This window comes from Solanum verrucosum, unplaced genomic scaffold, assembly GCF_900185275.1.
Source record: "Solanum verrucosum unplaced genomic scaffold, falcon-dt-bn FXZP01000108.1, whole genome shotgun sequence".
Classification (NCBI taxonomy): domain Eukaryota; kingdom Viridiplantae; phylum Streptophyta; class Magnoliopsida; order Solanales; family Solanaceae; genus Solanum; species Solanum verrucosum.
The window spans coordinates 732,528-755,854 of NW_026020274.1; the positions used below are offsets into that span (position 1 = coordinate 732,528).

The window sequence follows — 23,327 nt, forward strand, 5'->3', positions numbered from 1 at the left end:
CACGACAAAATACAAAAACTTTATATGCAAGATGTATATGTTTAATATTTAGTTGTTTGGTACAAACACTGAATGTGGCCCATGGTGACAACTTACAATTTATTGTCCCTCCTTTGGAAAATACCTAGAAGACACAAATTAAATTGAGAATAGACATTATTTATTACTTATAAACAATATATCTTACTTTCTTCATTGATTCCGTGTAAATATGATTTATCAGAGATAAGTTTTTTTTTTTCACGAGATAATGATAAAACATGCATATATTCTATTCCAATATGTTATGGCACATTTTGGCAATCATGTTCACACCAAAATAACTCTAATCATCTGTTTGACCAAGCTTTTGAGCTTCATTTAAATCTTTAGAAATTGTTTTTAAGAACCTAAAAAAAAGTAATTGTCCCCCAAAACAACTATTTGAAAAGCACTATTAAGAAAAATACAATTAGAAACATTTTTTAAAAATTTGATCAAATTTAAATTATTTTAAATAAATTAATTTTTAAAAGTTTAATCAAACATACTACCATTCGCGACAAAGTTGGGCACATTTTGGTCATGTTCACACTAATAGGAAACAAGTTTACAAGTCAACTGTCCTGTTTCCTTGGACCTTCTACTTTCACTCTCAAAGAATGAACTTTTAGGACTATAAAGGTAATATATAAAATTAATTAAAGGCATGTTGTCTTATAATTATTAATTTCTTGTCTAGATATTCCGAAGAACTTTCTTACTTTTTGATAAACTGTCCAAGTAATCCATCTGTTTTAAGTTGAAACTAAAATTATTTAATTTACTAGTTAAATCAAGATATTGATAAGCTAAGAACTAAGAAATTAGTATTACTAAGATAATGGTAGTAATCAATAACATCTTCTGCCAAAGGCTTAATATTAGTGGTAACTTTAGGTTAAAAGCGAAACTGATTGTTTCAAAATAAGTGGCATCTTAATAAAAATCAGTTAATTGAAAAATCCATAAATATAATATGAGGTTTACTAAATTATTTCAATTTAATAAATGTTTTTTTGAAAATCGAACACTATTAAGCAGATGGAGTATAAGGATATAGTTGGAACATACTAATTTTTGTCTTGAATTTCTAAGATGACATGTATTTTTGGACAAAGAATTTTGGCTATGATATTACTTATTTTGAAATGAAAGAGAGTATCATGTTATAAATATATATATAAAATAAAATTAAAATCATGTTTTTTTTCAACATCATTTTTTAATATGACAATTGACAATAGTCCAATAGTTGTATCGATATTTTTGGCACGTTCTTGGTCATGTGTCACACTACTATGTAGGCAACTAACAGTGTAACTTTCATACGTAAGGGACTTTTTTTTTCCAGCATTTGTCGTCGCTATCTTTTGAGTGCACATAAATCCGTTTCAGTGTAGGCCCACAAATTACATAGAAGAGCAATAATATATTACACAAGTCATACACAATGAGCTCAATCGAATAATCATATAAGGATTTCAAATTCAAAATTCTTTATTTTTAAGAAATCATTTGCTCAATTAACTTGATCGCGTAGATGCACACACATGAGATCGTTAACTTTCTCTAATTTGAGTGGATCAAGATCATCCTATTGAAGGGTAGTTGACCATACATTTTTTTCCCTTTCCCACCAATCTCTCTTTTAATTTTCTAAGTGACGGCCTCTTAATTTTCCACAAAAGTAGTCCATCCAATTATAATAATATCTTAGGTCTAGAACCTCTTGACCAAACATGCATTCCCGACATCTACTACTATATTTGTATATTATATATTAAAAAATATAGTTTTTATAATTTATATATATACTAGTGATGGGACGCCGGTACTGTGCACTGGCCCAATATGTATTCATAAAATTAATTTTTAAAATAACTTTTATTATATATATATATATATATATATATATATATATATTTGTATAATAAATAATAAATCATCTCATTAAATGTAGAATAAATATCGAATAAATATTATTAATATTGATAATTTCAATTGTTTAGCTCATTCTGATTTTGTAATGTGTTTTAAACTCTTAGATTGGTTTTGGCTTTGGTTTTATCTTTCAGACGGATATAATCACATATTATGGAAATAATACGTTAGTAATTGAGGAATTTTCATTTAGCCTCTCTTTTATCACAAATTCGTCCAATTTTGATATTCGATTAACGCATACTTACATTATGTGTGCATATATGACAACTTTCTATTTTCTTGTTCTATTTTGAAATAATTAAAAAAATTATGGATATCTATCTCACATAAAGTATTAGTAGTTAAATTCAAAATTTTAAAATATAATTAATAAAGCTAGTCAAATAAAATAAATCTCTTGGAAATGTTTTTTAGGAGAGTGTCAGGTAAATATGGATTAAGTAAAATAAAACGGAGGGAGTAATATTTGTTAGTTAAACAAAATAAATCTCTCATAAATATTTTTAGGGGAGTGTCAAGTAAAAACACGGAACAAGTAAAATAAAAACAGAGGGAGTAATATTTTAACACAAACAACAATCCACACATTGTACCCAAAAAAATTCATAAATGCCCATGTTGATTACCAATAAACATATCTTGTATCGAAATATTGGAGATTTTCTGTTTGTTTCTATTGTTATCATAGTTTTAATTTTTAAGTTTTGGGAGGTGGCCAATTCAATGGGATTTTAAAACAATTATAAATTTGTTAAAAGATAAATATGTATAAAGGTAGCAATTGAAAGATGGCATGTAATGTGTGTAAATTTTATCAGTTATCAATTTTTAAATAATATTATTTCATGTGTTCTAATTATTCTAGCACCGACAGAATTTCAAAAATAAACTATAATAAAATAAAAAATAAAAAATAAAAATAAATATGATAAATATGAAATTAATTTGGAGCATAGAAATTCAAATGATTCCTTCTACTCCTCTAGCTCTAACCCTGCTTATTGGGATTACTACTAAAAAAAGTACTATATTTTCATTGAAACTTTCTAGTGAAAAATGTTTGATGACTATTTATCGTAGATATCTTAATTATATTGAATCAATGAGAGAGAGAAAAAAAATAGTTATTTCACGTTGAATTTTTTTTTAGAAATTTCTCAGTATTTCAGCAAGAATTTATTTTTTATCATGTGTTTATTCAATCAGCTACTGGATGAAAAAATTATATTCTATAACACAAATTTCTCATTAATTCGTGATCGGAAGAAATCCACCATTTCTAAAAGTGTATGTTTACTATATCTATCTAAAAATTGAAAATATATAAAAGAAAATAATTCTTTATTTTTCTAAAAAGTCATGCACGCACATTTTCTCTCTGTCCCTTTAACTTCTCCTTTCATCTTGATGACATATTTCACACTATTGAGATTTGATTTTTCTTTATTGAAATGTCAACTAAGTTTACTTCAACTCGAAAGTAAATGGAGTAGTTGATTCGTAAAGTCAAAATGTGCGTCAAAATATTATTATATCATACATCTACTATTTATATCGTGGCAAACACAGATTTTTTTTCGAGAGGTATTAATATTTAAAAATAAATAATTGATACAACAATATTATATTAACAAACACTATTCAAAGCGTATTCATAAAACACAAATCTAAGTAAACTACAACAATTTATTGTTTTGTCCAATTCCAAACTTCTATAATAGGATACAAATTATATTTTAGTTCAACTAAATTCGGTCATACGCTTGAAAGAATGATTGTTCCATCCTGCAGTAAACTAATTAAGAAAGTTCACTTGTTCAACATATGTCATTAATTAATATATATTATTTCTACGTATATTTTGATTTTTTCAGAATTTTATATATATAATACTAAAAATTTCAACGAAAGCAGTGTCGATCGACACTATTGATACATTATATTACACATGTATATATATAAATGCAGCTATTTTGTTGAAGTTTTTTTTTGTGCCAATTATGTAAGAAGCCCTTGATTTAAGCTCTAGGCTCAGTTTTAGTCTGATTTTACATATACTCTATATCACAAAGGAATTGCTCATGCTTTTTTTTTCCTCACCCGGTGTCTGGAAGCCCACATCAGAGCACAGACTAAATCTGAATCGCGCACTGCAGGACCCGTTCGGAGGTGGCGCTCCCAACAAAAAAAAATTCACACCCAGGACTCGAACCCAAGACCTCTGGTTAACTACCTAACTATATATTAAGTTGTGATGGGTAAGCACTTTTTATAAATATCTTAAAACTTAGTTTCATAATATATTATCATGTATCGTAACTTGTAACCAATACATAAATACTCGTAGTTAACTTTCTAAATCATGTTTGACATCTTGTTCTTTTTAATATTCATGTTTAGACCGATGATAAATGAATGAATTGAGCTAAATTTAGACAAATCAAGATTGATTAAAATAATAAATAGACGGGTTATTAACCTGTTCAAAAATTACTTAAAATACAGATCAAAACTCAATCGTTCAACTCTCTAGTGTTATCTCAGTTCATGACATTAATATAATTAATAATCTTTATTTCTAAGAATTTTCTTTTGATGTAAATGTGCACTCACTAGGTCGTATGTAGTGTTTACTTTGGTTTTGAAGCGCGTTATTTGTTTGTAATTGTCAACTAACGCCTATTAATTTCATAGGTTTCCATTGGTGAACAACGTGTATTAAATCATTTTAAAAAGTCAAATTTTTTTTATCCCGACTTTTAAAAACTAATCAATGTTTTTATAGAGTTTAAAATGACGTTAACTAGAATTTCAAACGAGACTGAGTACGACCGAACCCACATGCATAATTTCATTTCCATCTCATAGGATTTCAACATTTAAGTATTTCACTTTTTATTTACAACGCGTCACGCTAGTTCGTACTTTAAAAAGGTGTATTTATAGACTATAGCTCACAATTAATTATTTATATGACATACCGAGTCCAATTTGTGCTCATATTTTTTGGTACGTTTTTGGTTATTTGTCACACTACTTTTAGCAACAAAAAACAGTGTAACTTTTACATGTGAGGTCTTTATTCATCCATAAAAACTGAGTTAATTCCTTGAATTTTTCTAATTTTAGTGCATAGACTAAAATCATCATATTTAAGGGTGGCCAATCCTCATTATTTCCACAAAATTAGTCAAACCAATTATCCTATTATCATGTCTAGAACCTTTTGACCAAATATGTTATTCTAAGTTGGAAATTATACCGATGGAGTAATGGCCAAATCATCTCTCTAAAAAATAAATGCACACGGGTGTGGATCACTCAGGTTTGATTTTATGTATAATCAGTTTGGTTTATTGATTTTTTATTTTTTAAAATATGTTACTCAATAGTTAAATTAATAAGATACTTTTTGTCAATTTTTGATTTAACTAATAGGAAAATGTTTATAAAATAATTATATCTTTTCCAATAATTTAATGCGACAAGACAATAATATAACACTATAAAATGCTCATAAAATAAAAATAATAATAACTAACATGAATAGAAATATTCAAGTGAACAGAAATAAAAGATTATTCTGATAAGTTAGTGACATATGTCATGACTTATTTTGGACTTTAATTTTTCAATTGAAAGTAAATAGAGTTGATTTTTTCTTTCTTTCTTTTTTCAACAAATTGATCAGTAAAGTCAAAAATGTGTGTTGCCTAGATAAGCTCAGTTTCTTTTATCATTAACTAATATCAATTTATGACAAAGAATTAATCAGAACAGCTAACAGAAGGTCAATTATCTCTTATTTTTTCCATTTTTAAGTAATACTCCTTCCATCCATTTCTAATTGTCATGTCATATTTTTTAAAAGTCAATTTGACTAATTTTAAAGTTAAATTAAATTACATTAATTCAATATTTTAAACAAAAGAAATTAGATATTCAAAAACTATACAAAAAGTACTATAAATTGTAAGTTTTTCAAATTAATATGATGAAAAAATGCATCGTAAAATATGATTCAATTCTTATAGTTTGAATATAAAAAAGCAAATCGTGACAATTAAAAGCGGATGGAGGGAGTACTCCCTTCGTTGTTTTAGTCATAGTTTCCTTTTCGAGAATCAAACAATATGGACTTTGACTAACATTTAAAGATATAATTTTTTACCATATAGCTATGGAGCAATTTGTAGTATTTTTCATATATTTTTTGGATATCTGAATTTTTGTTTTAAAATATGAAATTAATATAATCTAATTTAGATTTAAAATTTAGTCATATTGACTCTCTAAAAACTAACATGACAATTAAAAAGAAACGGAGAGAGTAATATGTAAAAGTAATATTTTTCTTATTAATATGATTGGGCTGGGCCAGTCGTACCAGATCAGTCGACTCTCTTGTGAATTTGAGCCCAAATTTTGTATACTACAGTCTACATACACCATGGTCCGTGTATTTCCTGTCGGATACATCTATCTCTTCGTATACATCTCTATCCCTTATTGGATACATTCTGCTCCTCTCGTATATATCCCTCCTGATGTATCCGACTGAGATCCTATAAATTTAAGAATTTTTTGTAATTTAGGATAGAACAGGGATAAAATATAATTAGCTCTTAATATTATGAGATTTGTATAATTTTTACAAAAAAAAAAATATGAAATGTGAAAAAAGTAGTTTGTGCCGTTTCATTGCGATTGTGTCTTGTTCCTTCCAACACACTTTATCTTTACCCCATCCCTTATCCCCCTATACCCAGCACCACACACTCCTGCCTCCATCTCTTGCATAGTATGTATCTAAATTATATTCAAATATTTTAAAATAATATATTTTTACTTATATATTGATCACAAGAAAATAACAATTTATCAAGTATAACATAATAATTTTTAAACCAATTATGGACAAAAAAAAAACAATAATTTATCAAGCAAATTTAAGTCCATGACATAATAATTTTGTAATCAGTTATGGACAAAAAATATTCCAAACTTCCCCTGTTTCTTTAATTATTTCATCATATAATGACACAAGTAGAATGACACTTATGAGATGACTAACCTATATTTGTGTAAACGGGATAAAGCATCAAATTCTAATATTAATGGTATATATTCATATCCCTTTTTACTAATAATTTAAAATCCCTTTAGACATAGATAATATTTTAATATTTCCAAGTCCTAGTTAATTTGCTCATAATTAGTACAATATTTTTCACTATTTGAATTTCAAGTGATATATTTAGAATTTCTTAATGAAATTGTATCTTATTCAACTAAATTACTAGTTTCATTTCAGTAAAATCTTCAACTTTTCAAAAATATTTGAACAAGTAAGTAAGTGTGCAAATATGAATTGAGTAATATTTGATGATAAAAATATTCAACTTAAAATTAAAATTATGTTTAGATATGCGTTTTTCATTTATAAAGAAAATCAAAGTTTCGTAAGTGAGGGGAATTTTTCACTTGAATTACTCATCTTCCAAAACTAACAAAACATAGTTTAAAAATGTTCTTTGAAAAAAAGAGAGAAGATTTTTGTATGTCCAAATATGATTTTAGTATACTTTTTTACTCAATAGGAACAAAAAAAAAAGTTTCAAACTTTGTTTTTCCTCCTTTTCAACTTATATAACTCACTTTTCTTTTAAATCAGTTTTAAAAGAATAATAGAATTCTATAGTTAATACTTTTACCCTTAATGAAATGATTTATGATCACATAAATATCTATGACTGATTTTAGATCACAAATTTCAAAAACTTTTTTTTTCCTTAAACTCCATGTTCAAGTCAAACTGTATCACATAAATTAGGACGGAGAGCATACTCTTATTTATTATTTCGTCATATGATGACATAAGATGAATGACACTTAAAAAAGTAACTTGAGAAACTCCATAGATACTACTAGGAAGGTGGTAAGAAAGCTCATCAAACCCAAGCCAAAGATTCACCACAATCTTAAATAGACTATATAAAACCATAGTATATATCACTTTATAATCAACACAAACCACATATACCATCTATTCTATCAAAGACTCTCTAAAGTCTTTCTTCTCAAAAATAATAATATTAGACCATGTTTTTCTCTTCCACTTTCCAAGAAACAACAAATGTCATTTCTCATCAACATTATCAAACTATAAACCCTAATTCTTTTGCTTTTCATGATCCTATCATCAACATGAATCAAGATTATGGCCATAACAATAGTAATAATAATAAGTATCAAGATTATGACACTTCATTTCTTGATTTGTTAGTTGATGGTGATCAAGAATATTATTCCAATTACTCAAATAATAGCTACAATAATGCTTCAATTTTTTCAGAAAATCCCTTCATGAAGCAAGAGCTAAGTACTAGTACCTATAGTACTAGTGGAAACTCATCATCAGCTAGTTCATTTGATGCCACACCAACACATGTTCACATGAATCATGAGTAAGTCACTGAATTACGTAGACAAAGCTAGAGTTAAGATTTTGAGTTTACCATTATGAATAGTAAAAAATGCATGCTATTGGATTCTGACTTAATTATTTATACTTAAAGTGGATCTAGCTATAACTTCTGAGTTCTGTTGAACTTGAAATCGAAGTTATAGTTCCATCTCTATAATAAGTAGATAGAGTAATTATAATAAGTATTGATAATTATTCAACGATTTTGATGGTTTATTTATTTATTATTTACTTGTTTGTTTGATTTTGATTTGTTTCTTTTCTAAAGAAATTCAAGCATGGGGATTGAGAAAGAAAAGAAAGGTGAAAAACATGCAATTGCTTTTAGAACAGAGACACAACTTGAGACCTTGGATGATGGATACAAATGGAGGAAATATGGGAAAAAGAAAGTGAAAACCAACATAAATCTAAGGTAAACACTATTTTAGATGCTTAGATTTACATCAATTAAATAAATTATAATGTTTTGGCTCAAATTAAGTCTTGATTCTCTATTTTATGTATTACTTATTATGTACTACATTTGCTTTTAAAGGTGGACTATTTTAGAAAGATATATATATTCTCGGATTATTTTAGAAACACTAAATATAACAAAAGCCAATTATTGGGTGCTAGCTAGAAGCCTTTGATATATGTTTACTTACTAAACATACAATTAGTAAAATCATAATCTCAAACTAATTGATTGAAATTCAACTTTTTTCTGTAGTAGGCCTATCTAGAGAGAGAACTAGCAAGAGACATAAAATATATAGATTGAGAAAATATATTTAATATATAATATATAGTGGTCCTATATCTTATGGTCTAATTAGACTGCTCTATTGAGTCACATGATTATGAAAATATTCTTTCATCCCCAAAAAACTAAACATATGCTTATTATCCAAATAAATAGTTGTTTATTTATTAAAAAAGTGAGTTTATAAAATCTTTTTTATGTTTAGATTAGTTAAAATTCTTGAATAATATTTTCTTTAAGAAAATAAGTTTCTTATTTTTTTTATGAAATAGAGAAAATAAATTTCACAAGCAACATTTTATATTGATTAATATATCCACCCACCTATTAATATGCCTCGTCTTCCCCATCCTTGTATCCTCTATCCCCACTACCCCATCACTACCTCCACCCCTATCCCTACCCCCATAATATTTATCTAGATTATATATAAACGTATTTAAAATAATATTTTTTATTTACATAGCTAACACAAATAAATAAATAAATAAATCACTTATTTCCTAGATATCGTTGGCCATGAGGAAATAGTGCTTCACGCCTTCACTTATGAACTAGAATCATTCTACAAATCATCTTTCAAAACAAATATCTTTTTTGTAACAAACAGATCTTTAGTATTTAAGAATATTTTTCGATACTTTAAATTGATAAGTTATTTATAATCAGCTAATCCAAACGAACTTTGAAGAATAAAAAGAAAATATTCTTGACGATCTACTTGTTAATTTACAATGGGTATCTTGAAGACTTGACTAGTAAGTCCACCATTAATTTATGCAGATATATGATGCATTTATTCTTGTCGGTTACCTATCAAATTTATTCCAATATATTTTAGATTCTTTTGACCTACTTTGACAACCATTCATTTTATTAATTTTGTAACTTACCTAAATCACACGAAAGGAATTTGGATCGAAAGACTTACAATTTTTTGAAATTCATGTAAACCTGATTGAAAAATAGAATATAAATGATACTTAATTAAATATAATTAAATTTTAATTATGTTACTTTATTAGTAGCTTTTTTGGTTCATCAGGAGTACTTTTTTAATATGTTTTGAGAGTTGTACACTTGTACTTCAATTGAAAATATAGAGAACTTGTATAATATATATTATTGTTATATAAATCGAATAATAGTGCACCGAGATGGACTTAATTGAAGTGACATGAGGTGAACTTTAAGAATTTATTTATTTTGTTGCTTCATTTGATTATCTTGCTATTTTGTTGTCATTATTTTTCATTCATTTCTGCTTTGATTACACTTTGTTTGAGTTGAACGTTTATCAAAAACACTCTCTCTACCCCACAATACTTTCTACGTTTTTCAAACTTCACTTATAGTAGGATTATACTGAAAATATTATTGTTTTATAGTCAGTCACAAGTCACAACCTTATTTGAAATTGAAGTATGGGATGAAAAAAAAGGTAAAAATATACTAATAATTTGTTTACAAATTGGGGAAATTAAATAGGAATTACTACAAGTGTTCAAGTGGAGATTGCAAAGTAAAGAAACAGGTAGAAAGAGACGGAAATGATTCAAGATATTTGATGACTACATATGAAGGAAGACACAATCATGAAAGTCCCTTTATCATTTACTGCAGTGAAAAGCCAGCAAACAACTTTTTGAATGAATCATCTTCTTCCTATTGATCTTCTTGAGGAGAATAATCAAGACTTTTATTAATTTTATAAGAAATATTGTATGTTGTTCTATTTATGTACAATTATTTATATTTATAGGAAGAAAATATAAGTATTTTTTAATCACTCACTTGTGGTACATAATCATGTGTAATATAGAGATATTATTATGTTGTTAGTTGTTATTTTATTTATACTTACAAAATATCTATTGTTCAATAACTTATAAGTTATATATATATTGATAGTATAAAAGAAATATTGTTTATGTAATTTATTAGCGATGACAAATTTGTCAATTATTATGGAGGTTACATATTAATTAGGTTTTATTTCTTTGTATTTAATAGGGTTTGAATCTAAGGTCATTAAGTACATTTATTTCTATTAAAATTATTTGGTCCGAATATGTCCTAGTTATTAAGATCTCGAATCAAATCTTAATTTTATCATCACTTTATCCATAACCATCAATCATCAACTGTCATTATAACCATCACCATTGTTCGCTAACGACCAACCACATTTGCTATCACAATCATCACTGCTAACCAATATTATTAATTGCTACTAATTTACCATTATATCCACTGTTGTTGACGCTGTCGTCATCACCTTCAACCACTATTACCATTGCGGCAATTCCTATTACCAACTATCTTCACCATCGCAATTAGGGTGCACCATTGCCAATCACCACCAACACCATTATCAACTACCACATTTTTCGGTAGCTTTCAACTACTATTATTAATCAACTCCATCATCACAATTAACTATCACTATTGTGCCATCGACTACAACACCACAAACCTTTGTCATCACAACTACCCCAATTACCTTCATATATTCTCTATTTCTCTTTCACAGAAGTAAAAAATAATGTGAGTTTTTGTTTTCATTTATCATAATTCAGAGTGATAATTGATTTTTATGATGAATAATATTGTATATATTATATTTACTGATTTTGTAAATTAGATTAATCAAAAGACATACAATTATATAATTATATATCTTCAAATTTAATAGCAATAATGTTAGTATCTCTCAACTTTAACTTGACAATAACCGTGGGCTCACCACAGTGACATTAACGGGCCACTTGATTTGCCGTCAAGTTATATAGAGATTAATAAAATAAAATAAAAATATTTAAACGATAATTAATGATATAAGGATTATTTTATGATGATTAATAATAAAATAATTGTTATCCGATGATTAATAATGAATAAAATTGTCACACAGTAGCTTCTTACTTAAAGGATTTTTTTAATTTTTAAATAGACTTTTTCTATTATTCTTAATACACATATTTTTATTTCATATTCTATCCCAAGTAAAATAAAATAAACTTTCAAAAATATACAATTCAACACCTTGCGCCTACATATACACATTTTTTTTTTACACCTGCATAACAATACATATATAAGTGTATAAAAATGTATCAACATTTTTATTAGACTTTTTCTATGATTCTTAATACACATGTTTCTATTATTCTTAATATCAAACTTTTTCTACTATTCTTAATAGACATGTTCTTATTTCATATTCTACCCCATATAAAATAAGAAAAACTTTTAAAAATACAGAATTTTAATACATTGCGCCTAGCCGTTTACATATTTACTTTTTCAAATTTATACCTATATAACAATTTCACTAATTCGTTAATATGCTTACATTACGATAGATTATCTACGTTGGAATTTGTAAGTAATCATTTTTTTTTTGTGTAATTTGAATTTTTTCCGTAATTACAAAAATAGTAATTACACTAATTTACATTATGATGTCCAAAACACCCCAACAAATGGTGTCTGAAAAATATCGAAATTGGCGCCGCTTTTCTCTGGTTTCTCTTTCTCTCTCTACAATCCTCTTTCTTCTTTCTTCTGAAAATTGTCAACCCAGATTTGAAATTCCCAAATTCCAAAAGGGGAAAAAACAGGGTTCGCTTTTGATTTCTCTTTTGCCATGTCTATTCGTAGAAGAACCTTGCTTAAAGTTATCGTCCTTGGCGATAGTGGGTACGATCCCTTTTCCTCTTCTCAATCTTCATTTCCAATTTTTTTTTTTACAAATTTGAGAAATTTCTGATTCCGGCTAGTCATTTGGGAAATAAATTGGAGTATTTAGTGCTAATATAATTTCTCCTTTTTTTTGGTTTACAGGGTTGGTAAAACGTCATTAATGAATCAGTATCCTTTTCTACGACATTGCTAATTGTTGAAGGTCAAGTTTAATTTTTTGTTGAAATAATGAATTGGGTTTTACGAGTATCTCAGTTTTCAGAATTTAGCTAACTTATGAGTATGTATTTGTATTCTTGTTTTGGGTTCTTTTATTTACTGTGTATTTGTTATGATTACTGTTTAGGAGTGCATTGTGTTTTTTTCTTATAATTAAAATAGTTGTGAATGTGGGTCTTTGACGGTTAGCAAAGATATGTACACAAGAAGTTCAGTCAGCAATATAAAGCTACAATTGGAGCTGATTTCGTGACAAAGGAGCTTCAAATTGATGACAGGCTTGTTACACTCCAAGTGGGTTTCTTGGCTATTGATATTGTGAAAAATGTTTTATGGAATTATGCATTTACTCAATGTGTTTGTGTTCTGGTTTGGTAGATATGGGATACAGCTGGTCAAGAGAGATTCCAGAGTCTTGGGGTTGCATTTTATAGAGGTGCAGATTGCTGTGTTTTGGTCTATGATGTTAATGTAATGCGATCCTTTGATAACCTTGACAATTGGCATGAAGAATTTCTCAAACAGGTTGGGTGATTATTCTCTGTGGATTCGTTTGGTTCAGTGATTTTTCTTATATAGTAGCTTAGGGTATCCTGACTGCTTAGTGCTTATACGTTGCTAAGAGTCATGTTATCAACAAATTGGCAAATGCCTCTGAGACGCTTAGTTAAACGCCTCTGAGACTAATTAATCCCTGCATTGTTTTCCTGTTTAAGATCCTGATAGGTAAAAGATTTGGGATTATGTTGTGCATTTATAGAGTTTCACGTATAAGCTTTTACATTCAAATCTTAATTGGACTACTTCTGTTATAACTTTGGAATGTATCATCATTTCCTCATGCAAATATTGTCTTGTTGATTGTGGAACTAAGATAAGTTGCGATCCATGTTAACCACCATAATTTATTGATATGCAGGCTAATCCGCCAGACCCTAAAACATTTCCTTTCATATTACTGGGGAACAAGATTGATATAGATGGTGGAAATAGCCGAGTGGTAAGGCAATGGTAGCGGTAGACTTTTCAAATTATGGTCTCTGGATTGTGTGTACCTCTTGCTCTTGATTGATCCTCTATGGAAGTTTCCTTTTCTTCAATATTGTTCTCTCTCTGCAATAATTGTGACTGATTTGTCTTTTGCATGCTGAACAGGTTTCTGAGAAGAAAGCAAAGGAGTGGTGTACTTCAAAAGGGATACCTTACTTTGAGACATCAGCAAAAGAGGATATAAATGTTGATGCTGCATTCTTGTCTATTGCAAAAACTGCCTTGGCCAATGAGCACGAGCAGGATATGTGAGTTTTTGTGAATTTTCATGAATATAAACAACTCACTGTTGTTTGTTGCTTTTATGTGATATGGTGCTTACATACCTTGAAGGTTCGCATTAATAATAAGATGAGCTAACTCAAGGGATGTGCCCGAAGGTGTTAAGTGAATTTACTCTAACATGTGACCCCTCGAATGTACAAGAATGTTTGCTAGTGGAGTACAATGAAACTAACATTAAGGGGATACTCAGGAGTTAAAAAAATTTCTGGAAGGGTGTGTGACAGAAGTCACTTTTTAGGATAATGTTTTTCATGAGAAAGTCATTTTCTGATATTCAGTTGACAGAAACATATAATGGGGGAAAAATGACCTCCCTAATTTACGGTCGGAAGTGATTTACCCTAAAACTATCTGGACTTTAAACTTCATATCACTTACATCAGCTTATACTTAAGATACTGTTATTAATCTTAATACTCAAATCTCATCAAAACACTTTCAGATTTACTAAGATTATTATTAATCTTTAATATATTGTTTTCAAAATGTACTTTTCACTCATCAATCGAACACTAGAATTTATTTTCCAAGATAAGATTTTCCTTGGAAAATGACTTGTGTCATTTTAAACACACTTGAAATGTTTGTTTGGTTTTATTTTCTCAAAAAGTTTTTAGAAGAAAAAAGGCAAAACATATTAAATCATTAACGGATAAACCAAACAACAGGCTAAGAATTATTTTAGGTTCAAACTAACCATTGTAACTTTGAAACAACAACTATTCTTGCACATTTGTTTTTCTTTAATTCCATATAATATTTTGGGGAAGGTTCTCGAAAAACCATTTCCAAGAAAAACTGCCCAAGGTCCATCTAAGAAACTCTCTTCTTGTTGCATGCAAAAGATATCTCTTTAATCATAGAGATTCTCCTTACTTTCATGTCTAGTTTATGATAACTATCACATGGAAAATTATGCAGGAGAGAGTTATATGAAGACTAGACAAGTAGACATTAGAATATCTCTCGTAAGGGAAGATTTTGAAGTCTAAAATCCATTAGTGGCAGAAAATGTGATAACAAGACTGTGAAATCAGTGTTTGACTTACCAAAAAGAAAGATAGAGTAGTAGCATAGTATTTTAGCATAGTTAGGAGGAGTCTTTGGGATGCTGCACTGCTGTATATTATATGTAAGTTGTCATGAATCGCCTTAGTCCATTAGATAAGCAGTATAGTATTTTATAGTTGACCCTAACCACCTTCTTGGTGCTGGTGATATAGAAACAAATTACGTATAAAAGAATACGCCAATATCAGGTGATTTATTTTCAGAACCATTTTGTGGTCCATCTCAGTTTTTCTTTTTGTGAAGACATTAAATCAGGGATAATATGAAATGAATCTTCACCACAGCATAGCAATGACAATGTTCTGCAAGAAAGTCTTTTCCAGTAGACCCAATTGATGATTAGGACTTTAAATCTTGGAAAAACAGCAAAAGGTTTATAGCATAAACATTGCTCAGGAGAGGAATAAGTAGGCAGGATAATACTTATCAGAAAGTGTGTTTGTTGGCCTTTTGTAAGAGATATGTTTTGCAGAAACTAATTTTGATCTATTGCACATATAGACGAAGAGCAAGACTGTACCATAGCTCTTGTGAAGGTTCCAACCTATCATGCTAGGGAGATGAATAAATCCTGCTTAGGTGGTGAATCTGAAATAGCTCTGAACACTGCTTCTTTGCATCTTTGTCTCTGTGACTCCTTTTTATTTTGATAAGGTAAAGGTTAAACAGTACCAAGAGGGTTCCAGGGGAAGTACAAGAGATCAGAATTTATGATTTCCTTATTGACTCAACGATCCCAAAAATTGCGACATCTTCTCTAGAATGTTGCTTTTACATCAAAAATATAGATTTTGTAGACAGTAAACTTTACAAAGGAAATATGTTTATTCTTCCTTCAATGCATCTACTTTTTTTTTTCCCAGCCACACAGTCTAATTGTCCAAAATGATGCACATAGGAACAGTCTTCCAAGCCTCTATGTATCTTTATCCGACCTTCTGCCCTTGCCAGCATATTAGGGTCTTCCTTACATCCGTGGCCTGCTTTACCCCAAACAGGTTTGTGAACAAAGACCAAATCTGTCAGGTAAAGCTACAGAACAGAAATATATGGCTCCTGCTCTCCAGGAACTATTGCAAAGAAACACCTGTTACAGAGTGAAAGGCCCCTTCTTGAGTAGGGACAGCACTGCCTGCTGTTTACTCATAGCTCATTTGGCACAAAATTTGGTGAACTGTGATAGAATGAACACTATAGAAAATGAGTTCCTTTAACGGTCTACTGAATGTAAGATGGGTGTGAAAGAAGACATATTCCTAATTATGCATCAAAAGGTGTGGCCTAGTGGTCTATGAAGTGGGTAGAACCATATAAGCTCAAATCGCAGCAAATATGTGTAAGCATTGGTGAATAGAGTTACCCAGTAGCAAAAGATCCATACAGGCACTAGCTAGTTAAAATTAATGTTATATGTTTGTGGAAGAATTTTGAGCATTTAAGCCAAAACCTTAAGGCAACAGTACAGTGACCCAGGAAACTCTGAACCCCTTGGATACACTTGTACAATCAGTGAGGAACAAGTGTGTCCTCTTAACACCGTCATAGATGTGTAACCCAGTTCTACGGTTTACACGCATCGACTGAAAATTCTTTTTCTGTTTCTTTCAATTTGGGTACTCTTTAGGGATAAGGTCTGCTTACACCCACCCTCCACATACCTCACTTGTGGAACTATACTAGGTATGTTGTTGTTTTTAGGGAGAGAGAGAGGAGGCTCAACATGAGTAGGTCGAGTAGGGGGAGGCAAATTAGTGTGAAGATACGACCTTGGGTCTAATTCAACCAAAAGACTGGTTGTTGAAGTGAGGATTGACCAAGTCCATATATGGAGACCACTAGCCCATTTTCCAAACAATGTGAGACTTCAACCCACTCTAATACCCCCCTGCACGCCCAAACCGCCAATTGGAGCATGCTGAATATAATATTGGGGGCTCAAGTATAGATGGGCTTGCTAGTACCATGTGAAGATATGGCCCTCAGGCCTACCTAACTCAACCTCAGAATATAGCTCTTGAGAGGAGAATTAGCCGAGTCTATATAAGAAGACCACTAACCCATTTCCCAACCAATGTTGGACTCTCACTCAGTCTAACAGGCTCAACAAGCTAACATTGGGTTGGAGCAATGTTAGTGATTCTATGGGCTGAATTTGTGAAAGAGAGAAGCATAGAGCAACTCCATGGGATGGGTTGAGAGAAAAAAGCTTAAAGTGGCTCAATGGGATGAGTAAAGAAAGAAGCTCAGAGCATTACAGTAAGTAGAGAGAAGATAATTGTGCAAAAGGGCTGACCAATGTTTGGGTTCCATGCGAAAGGATTTGAGCATCCAAACCAAAAGCTTAGTCGCTGAATTAAGTACTTAGGCTGTGTCATTAAAGCCCCTGCTTTGTCGCTTAAAACAATGAGACAACGGGAAGCAACAGTTTATTGTTTCACAAGTAAAACAATGCACTTCAGAGAAGTGTGTGCTTAAATTTATGATGCACAAAGTGATCCAAATGAGAAGTGACATGCTCCTTGAGTCTCAATTTTGGATAGTCGGATTATATCCACATTATTGTATACGAGATGCTAAAGTTAGCTATCTTGATTACATTTTGGTGATGCATTTCATTTCTCACTTTTCAGTTCAAGTTCAATGAATCTTTTCATATGATTGCATTTTTTGCTTTTAAAAACACTGAGTTCAAGATATTATAAACCTCTTTGGAAATCCTCATACAATTGATGACGATGAGATTGAAGGTCAAGTGTATTCTCCAATTTTTTTTTGGTAAATACTTTTTTTTATAAAAAATACATTAGGCTTGGATAGGGATAAGTGTGAGAATTTGATGAATCTCTAGTTTTAGAAAGTTCCTAATTTACCTAAAAGGCAATTTTGCCCCTCTTCTTTCATCTACTGGCTAAGTTTGTCCCTGGTTATACTATAGGGCCAAATATTTCCACCGAAGTATGCAAAAATACCCCTCTTTTTAACGGTTGTCCACATACCTCACATTTGGGTGAGGTCAACACCACATGGCATGCCACCTCACCGCCATATTTTCATTCTTTTTCCTTTTCTTCTTTTCCTATTCCTTTTCTCTTTCTTACTTTTCTTCTTCACAAACTTTTTTTTTGTTTTCCTATTTTTTCCAATGGCTTCCATCACTTTCCCTTAGCTATACCTCAATAACATCTTCCCCGATAACCCATGAAACTCACCAATTCCCTTTTTCCTCATTCATAAGAACCTCGTTCTCTCTGTATACCAAAATCCAGTAACCCAAAAAATTAAAAATCAGGAAAAAAACAAAAAAAGAAGGTTCATTGATAGATACATATGCATCAAACACAACTATTATGAAATAAAAATCTAAAAATGGTACAGCCCCCAATGCCTAGCTCGAGTGGCAAAAGGTGGAGGATTTGTGGCTTAGGTCACAGGTTCAAGCCCCACACCATACAAAGCGAAGCCCAGTATTTAAGTGGAGAAGGGTAGAGGGGCGGGCCCATTGTGCACCGAGTTTAGAAGGCTATCATTGGTCCAAAGGGCGGGTCACAGACGGATTTCTCTGCTATCAAAAAAATAATAAAATAAAATAAAATCTGAAAATGGTACCTTCAGGAAAGGAATAACACTAAAACTCCAAAACTCTTCCTTGTATATGGCAACGGAAGTCTGAAGTTCGATTCTCTGAAAAATAGATATCAAAGAAAAATAAAATGAACACGCAGATGGCTATCCTTATAGATGCTACAGAAAGAAACTTTCCTTTCATTAGAAATAAATATGAGCAAAAGTAGTGACTATTTGGGGGGAAATGATAATAGTGCTTTTACTGTTATTGGATATGGAAATTTGGTGAGGTATTGAAGAAGGATTGTGGTGTTTTAGGGAACAGATATAAAATCGGAGCTCCAGGGAGAAGAAATAGAGCACCGAGGAAATGGTGAGTTTCATGCATTACTGGGGAAGATGCCATTGAGATATAGCTATGGGAAAGTGATGGATGCCATTGGAAAAAGAGAAGAAGAAAAAACGTTTGTGAAGAAGAAAGAGAAGGAAAAAGAAAAACAATAAAAACCTGGTGGTGAGGTGGCATCCACCTCACTCAAATGTCAGGCCATGTGGACAACCGTTAAAAAGAGGGGTATTTTTTCATACTTTGGTAACGGCAGAGACATAGTTGTCCCTATAGTATAACTAGTGAAAACCTTAACTAATAAATGAAAGTAGAGGGGTATTTTTGACCCTTTCCCCAAGAATGAAATAGTGCTAACAAGTGGAATGAATATAGAAGATACACATCAGCAACGCCAACTAATTTGGGATAAGGGCTTTGTTGATTGATTGGGTGATATATTTTAGGACCTACTAGTTTAGAATAGGATGCTTTTGTAAAGGAGACGCCGGTTGCAAAACAATGTTTTTCTGATGTTTTTCAAGCTTTATTTATGGTTTAATGCTACAGTCCTTGAGTTAATGCTGATGAAATCAACGGACTTATAAATCCATTTATCCTTCTTTATGTGTAATGATCTTACATTATTTCTGTCTTGTTTCTTGATCTTAGACGGGCATATGAACCTTATTCTACTAGATGAAGTGATACACTTTTTAGCCCTATTCAGTTTGAAGTTTGTTAGCACTTTTGAATCTAATTTTATCAGGCATTTTGGTAAATTTTGAGAACTTGTCTAGATTTTGATCTTGGGGTGACAGGCTGACTTTTGATGATTGACTCAAAAAGTAGGGTTGTCAACTAGATGTGCTCAACGGATTTTGTGTCTGACCTTATGTTGGTTTGGGAGGTCTAACTTAGTAGTGACTTTGTTTGGTGTCACTAATTTTCCTGCCTAAAAATCTGATACTGTCTAATAGAGACGATAATGTGATATCTTAGAGTTGATTATGCTGGCTTAACGGAGAAACTGTCTATTCACTACAGAATATAGGATCAGAAAGAAGTGAGGGAGTAGCGTCAGTTTATCATAGATATAGTACATCTTAATGTTTTTGTTTTTCTTTGGCCTTTGTGGGATTCTGCGGTAGCTCAAAACTTAAGTATCTCTGATGTATGACCTGTATATACTGAAAGCATCTTTGTTCTGTTTTACAGATACTTCCAAGGCATTCCGGAGGCAGTTTCAGAGACGGAGCAAAGAGGTGGCTGTGCATGCTAAGGCAGATGTAGCAATTGGAGTGCCATACTTAATCCATGTTGTTGCCTAATATTCCTGCAACCGTATCATAACTCTCCGGCCATAGCCATTCTTTTGTACCCACTATTATATACTACTATTTGATTTCTTCAGTGTTGTTTTGGGAAGAGAAACATCTTTTGTTACATTTCAGATACTGGAGGTAGACAAACTCAGGAGGATTTCACTTAGTATTGCAGTTGGCTTTGACAAAGATTGTAACTGTGCATCTTTTTTTTTTGCTCCATTGGGTGGTTGGATTTTATTGTATGTATTTTTCTACGTCTACGTATAATAATGTGTTGGATTGGTAACTGCTACTGTGCTTATTTTCAGTTACACCTAAATTACATGTAAAACCAAAAAAAAGAAATGAATTTGATTTTTTATTATTTCAGAGAATCATTCATTTTCTTTGTTGAAGAAAATTGAAATGAAAGAAATTCTAAAATAATAAGCAACTATTAGTTGAATGCCCCTCAAAAATTGATTTGCTTTCTACATGCACAGAGCGAATCACAAAATGTTTTTTTTTTTGTGTAATGCATGGTATTTTGGTAAAAGGGTCATATTACTATATATAATAAGTGAGAATATTTACTACTTAGCACATGACAAGTGTTACATGTGCTTAGATAGTGTTGTACATTCTTCTTTTATGGTTGTACCTTTAAAATTTATATATATATATATATATAAATATATATAGTCTAATACTATCATAAATAATGTAAATATATTTCCTCGTTAGACCATCTCTATTTTATCCTCTGTTCTTTATATTTAGAGGGTAAAATAGAGAATGTCTTCTTCAATTCATTTTTGTATTACTTTCTATTCTTCATTTATAGAGATAATTTGGAGAACTACTATTCGCTTCTCTATTTCACTTTTTGATTAATTTAATATTATTTATCTACTACTTAGCACATGACAAGTGTTACATGTGCTTAGATAGTGTTGTACATTCTTCTTTTATGGTTGTACCTTTAAAATTTATATTACTATATATAATAAGTGGGAATATCTACTACTTAGCACATGACAAGTGTTACATGTGCTTAGATAGTGTTGTACATTCTTCTTTTATGGTTGTACCTTTAAAATTTATATTACTATATATAATAAGTGAAAATATCTACTACTTAGCACATGACAAAGTGTTACATGTGCTTAGATAGTGTTGTACATTCTTCTTTTATGGTTGTACCTTTAAAATTTATATATATATATATATATATATATATATATATATATATATATAGTCTAATACTATCATAAATAATGTAAATATATTTCCTCGTTAGACCATCTCTATTTTACCCTCTATTCTTTATATTTAGAGGGTCAAATAGAGAATGTCTTCTTCAATCCATTTTTGTATTACTTTCTATTCTTCATTTATAGAGATAATTTGGAGAACTACTATTCACCTCTCTATTTCACTTTTTGATTAATTTAATATTATTTCTATTATATCATTAATTAAGTTTTTATTATTTTCTAATATAATATAACATCTAAAAATATATTATTGACAAGTTACTATTTTCATCCGAATTAATACTTTTTTTATTTTTAAAAAAATTGTTACTTTAAATATGTAATTTAAAATCATTTTAATATTATTTACATTATATAAGAATATTAATTGAGTCTTTAATATTTGTAATTATTTTCTAAGTAATATAACATCTAAAAACATATTATTGATAAGTATACTACTTCCATCCCAAATTAACAATTTTTCTAATTTGATTTTTTTTAAAAAATTCGTCACTTTAAATATGTAATTTAAAATTATAATTATTTTTTACTATGAAGAATGCACAAAATTTACATGATAATTCAAACAATCCACTTTTATGTTATAGTGTTAAATTATTTAACCACACTTTTTTAATGAACATGAAAATACTTGATGCAATAGTTCAAAATGGAATAGGAAAAGTAAATTAGTATACTAAATAATTGGATACACAAAATGAAATTGTTAGTTTAAACAATTTATAGCTATACATAAAAAAAAATAAGGATAAAAAGTTGCGTATTTTGAACTCCATAGTGCATTAATAGAGCATTTATGAGAGCAACGTAATAATCTTGAAAGTTGAATATTTATGTAAAATTAAAACAAATTTTATGATGATGCAATATTTATTATGTAATTGTATTTATCAATGATTTCACTTTTATTTGAATTGTTCGTTAATAATTTATAATATTTAGAAATTTAGAATAAAACATAATTTTAAATCAAATGTAAAATTTAAAAATAAAATTTTATATTACATGAAGATTATATGGTGATTATTTGCAAAAAAAAAAGAAAAGGAAATGATTTACATTATGAAATAAAAGTAAAAATGAAAATGAAATAGAATTAAATTCCTTTTAAGAGAGTAAAATAAAAAATAAGGTTGATCTGAAAAAATAAAAATCTTTATATTTCGAAAGTAAAATAAATAGAGAACGAAATTAGAAATGTCCTTAGAGTTTTAATTTTGATGATGATATATATGACAAACTTAAAATCAAATTACACACTCTCAATTTAAAATACCCAATTTCGTTAGGGGTAGGTTTTTGAGCTTGCGAAGTATAATAA

At 29.8% G+C, this 23,327-nt stretch overlaps 3 protein-coding genes across 3 annotated transcripts in view; all 3 read left to right on the top strand.

Moving 5' to 3' along the window:
- The window catches only part of LOC125834121 (uncharacterized), a 209,438-nt gene that overhangs the window by 45,735 nt on the left and 140,376 nt on the right, over positions 1-23,327 (top strand). The gene's annotated exons all lie outside the window — the stretch shown is intronic.
- LOC125834126 (probable WRKY transcription factor 51) lies at positions 7,987-11,103 on the top strand. The gene is made up of 3 exons (XM_049513313.1): positions 7,987-8,432; positions 8,721-8,867; positions 10,689-11,103. The coding sequence occupies exons 1-3, from the start codon at positions 8,068-8,070 to the stop codon at positions 10,870-10,872; spliced, it is 696 nt and encodes a 231-aa protein (XP_049369270.1). The 5' UTR covers positions 7,987-8,067; the 3' UTR covers positions 10,873-11,103.
- On the top strand, positions 12,692-21,037 carry LOC125834127 (ras-related protein Rab7). Its single transcript, XM_049513314.1, has 7 exons — positions 12,692-12,902; positions 13,047-13,073; positions 13,319-13,418; positions 13,503-13,649; positions 14,044-14,124; positions 14,280-14,422; positions 20,638-21,037. The coding sequence occupies exons 1-7, from the start codon at positions 12,850-12,852 to the stop codon at positions 20,699-20,701; spliced, it is 615 nt and encodes a 204-aa protein (XP_049369271.1). The 5' UTR covers positions 12,692-12,849; the 3' UTR covers positions 20,702-21,037.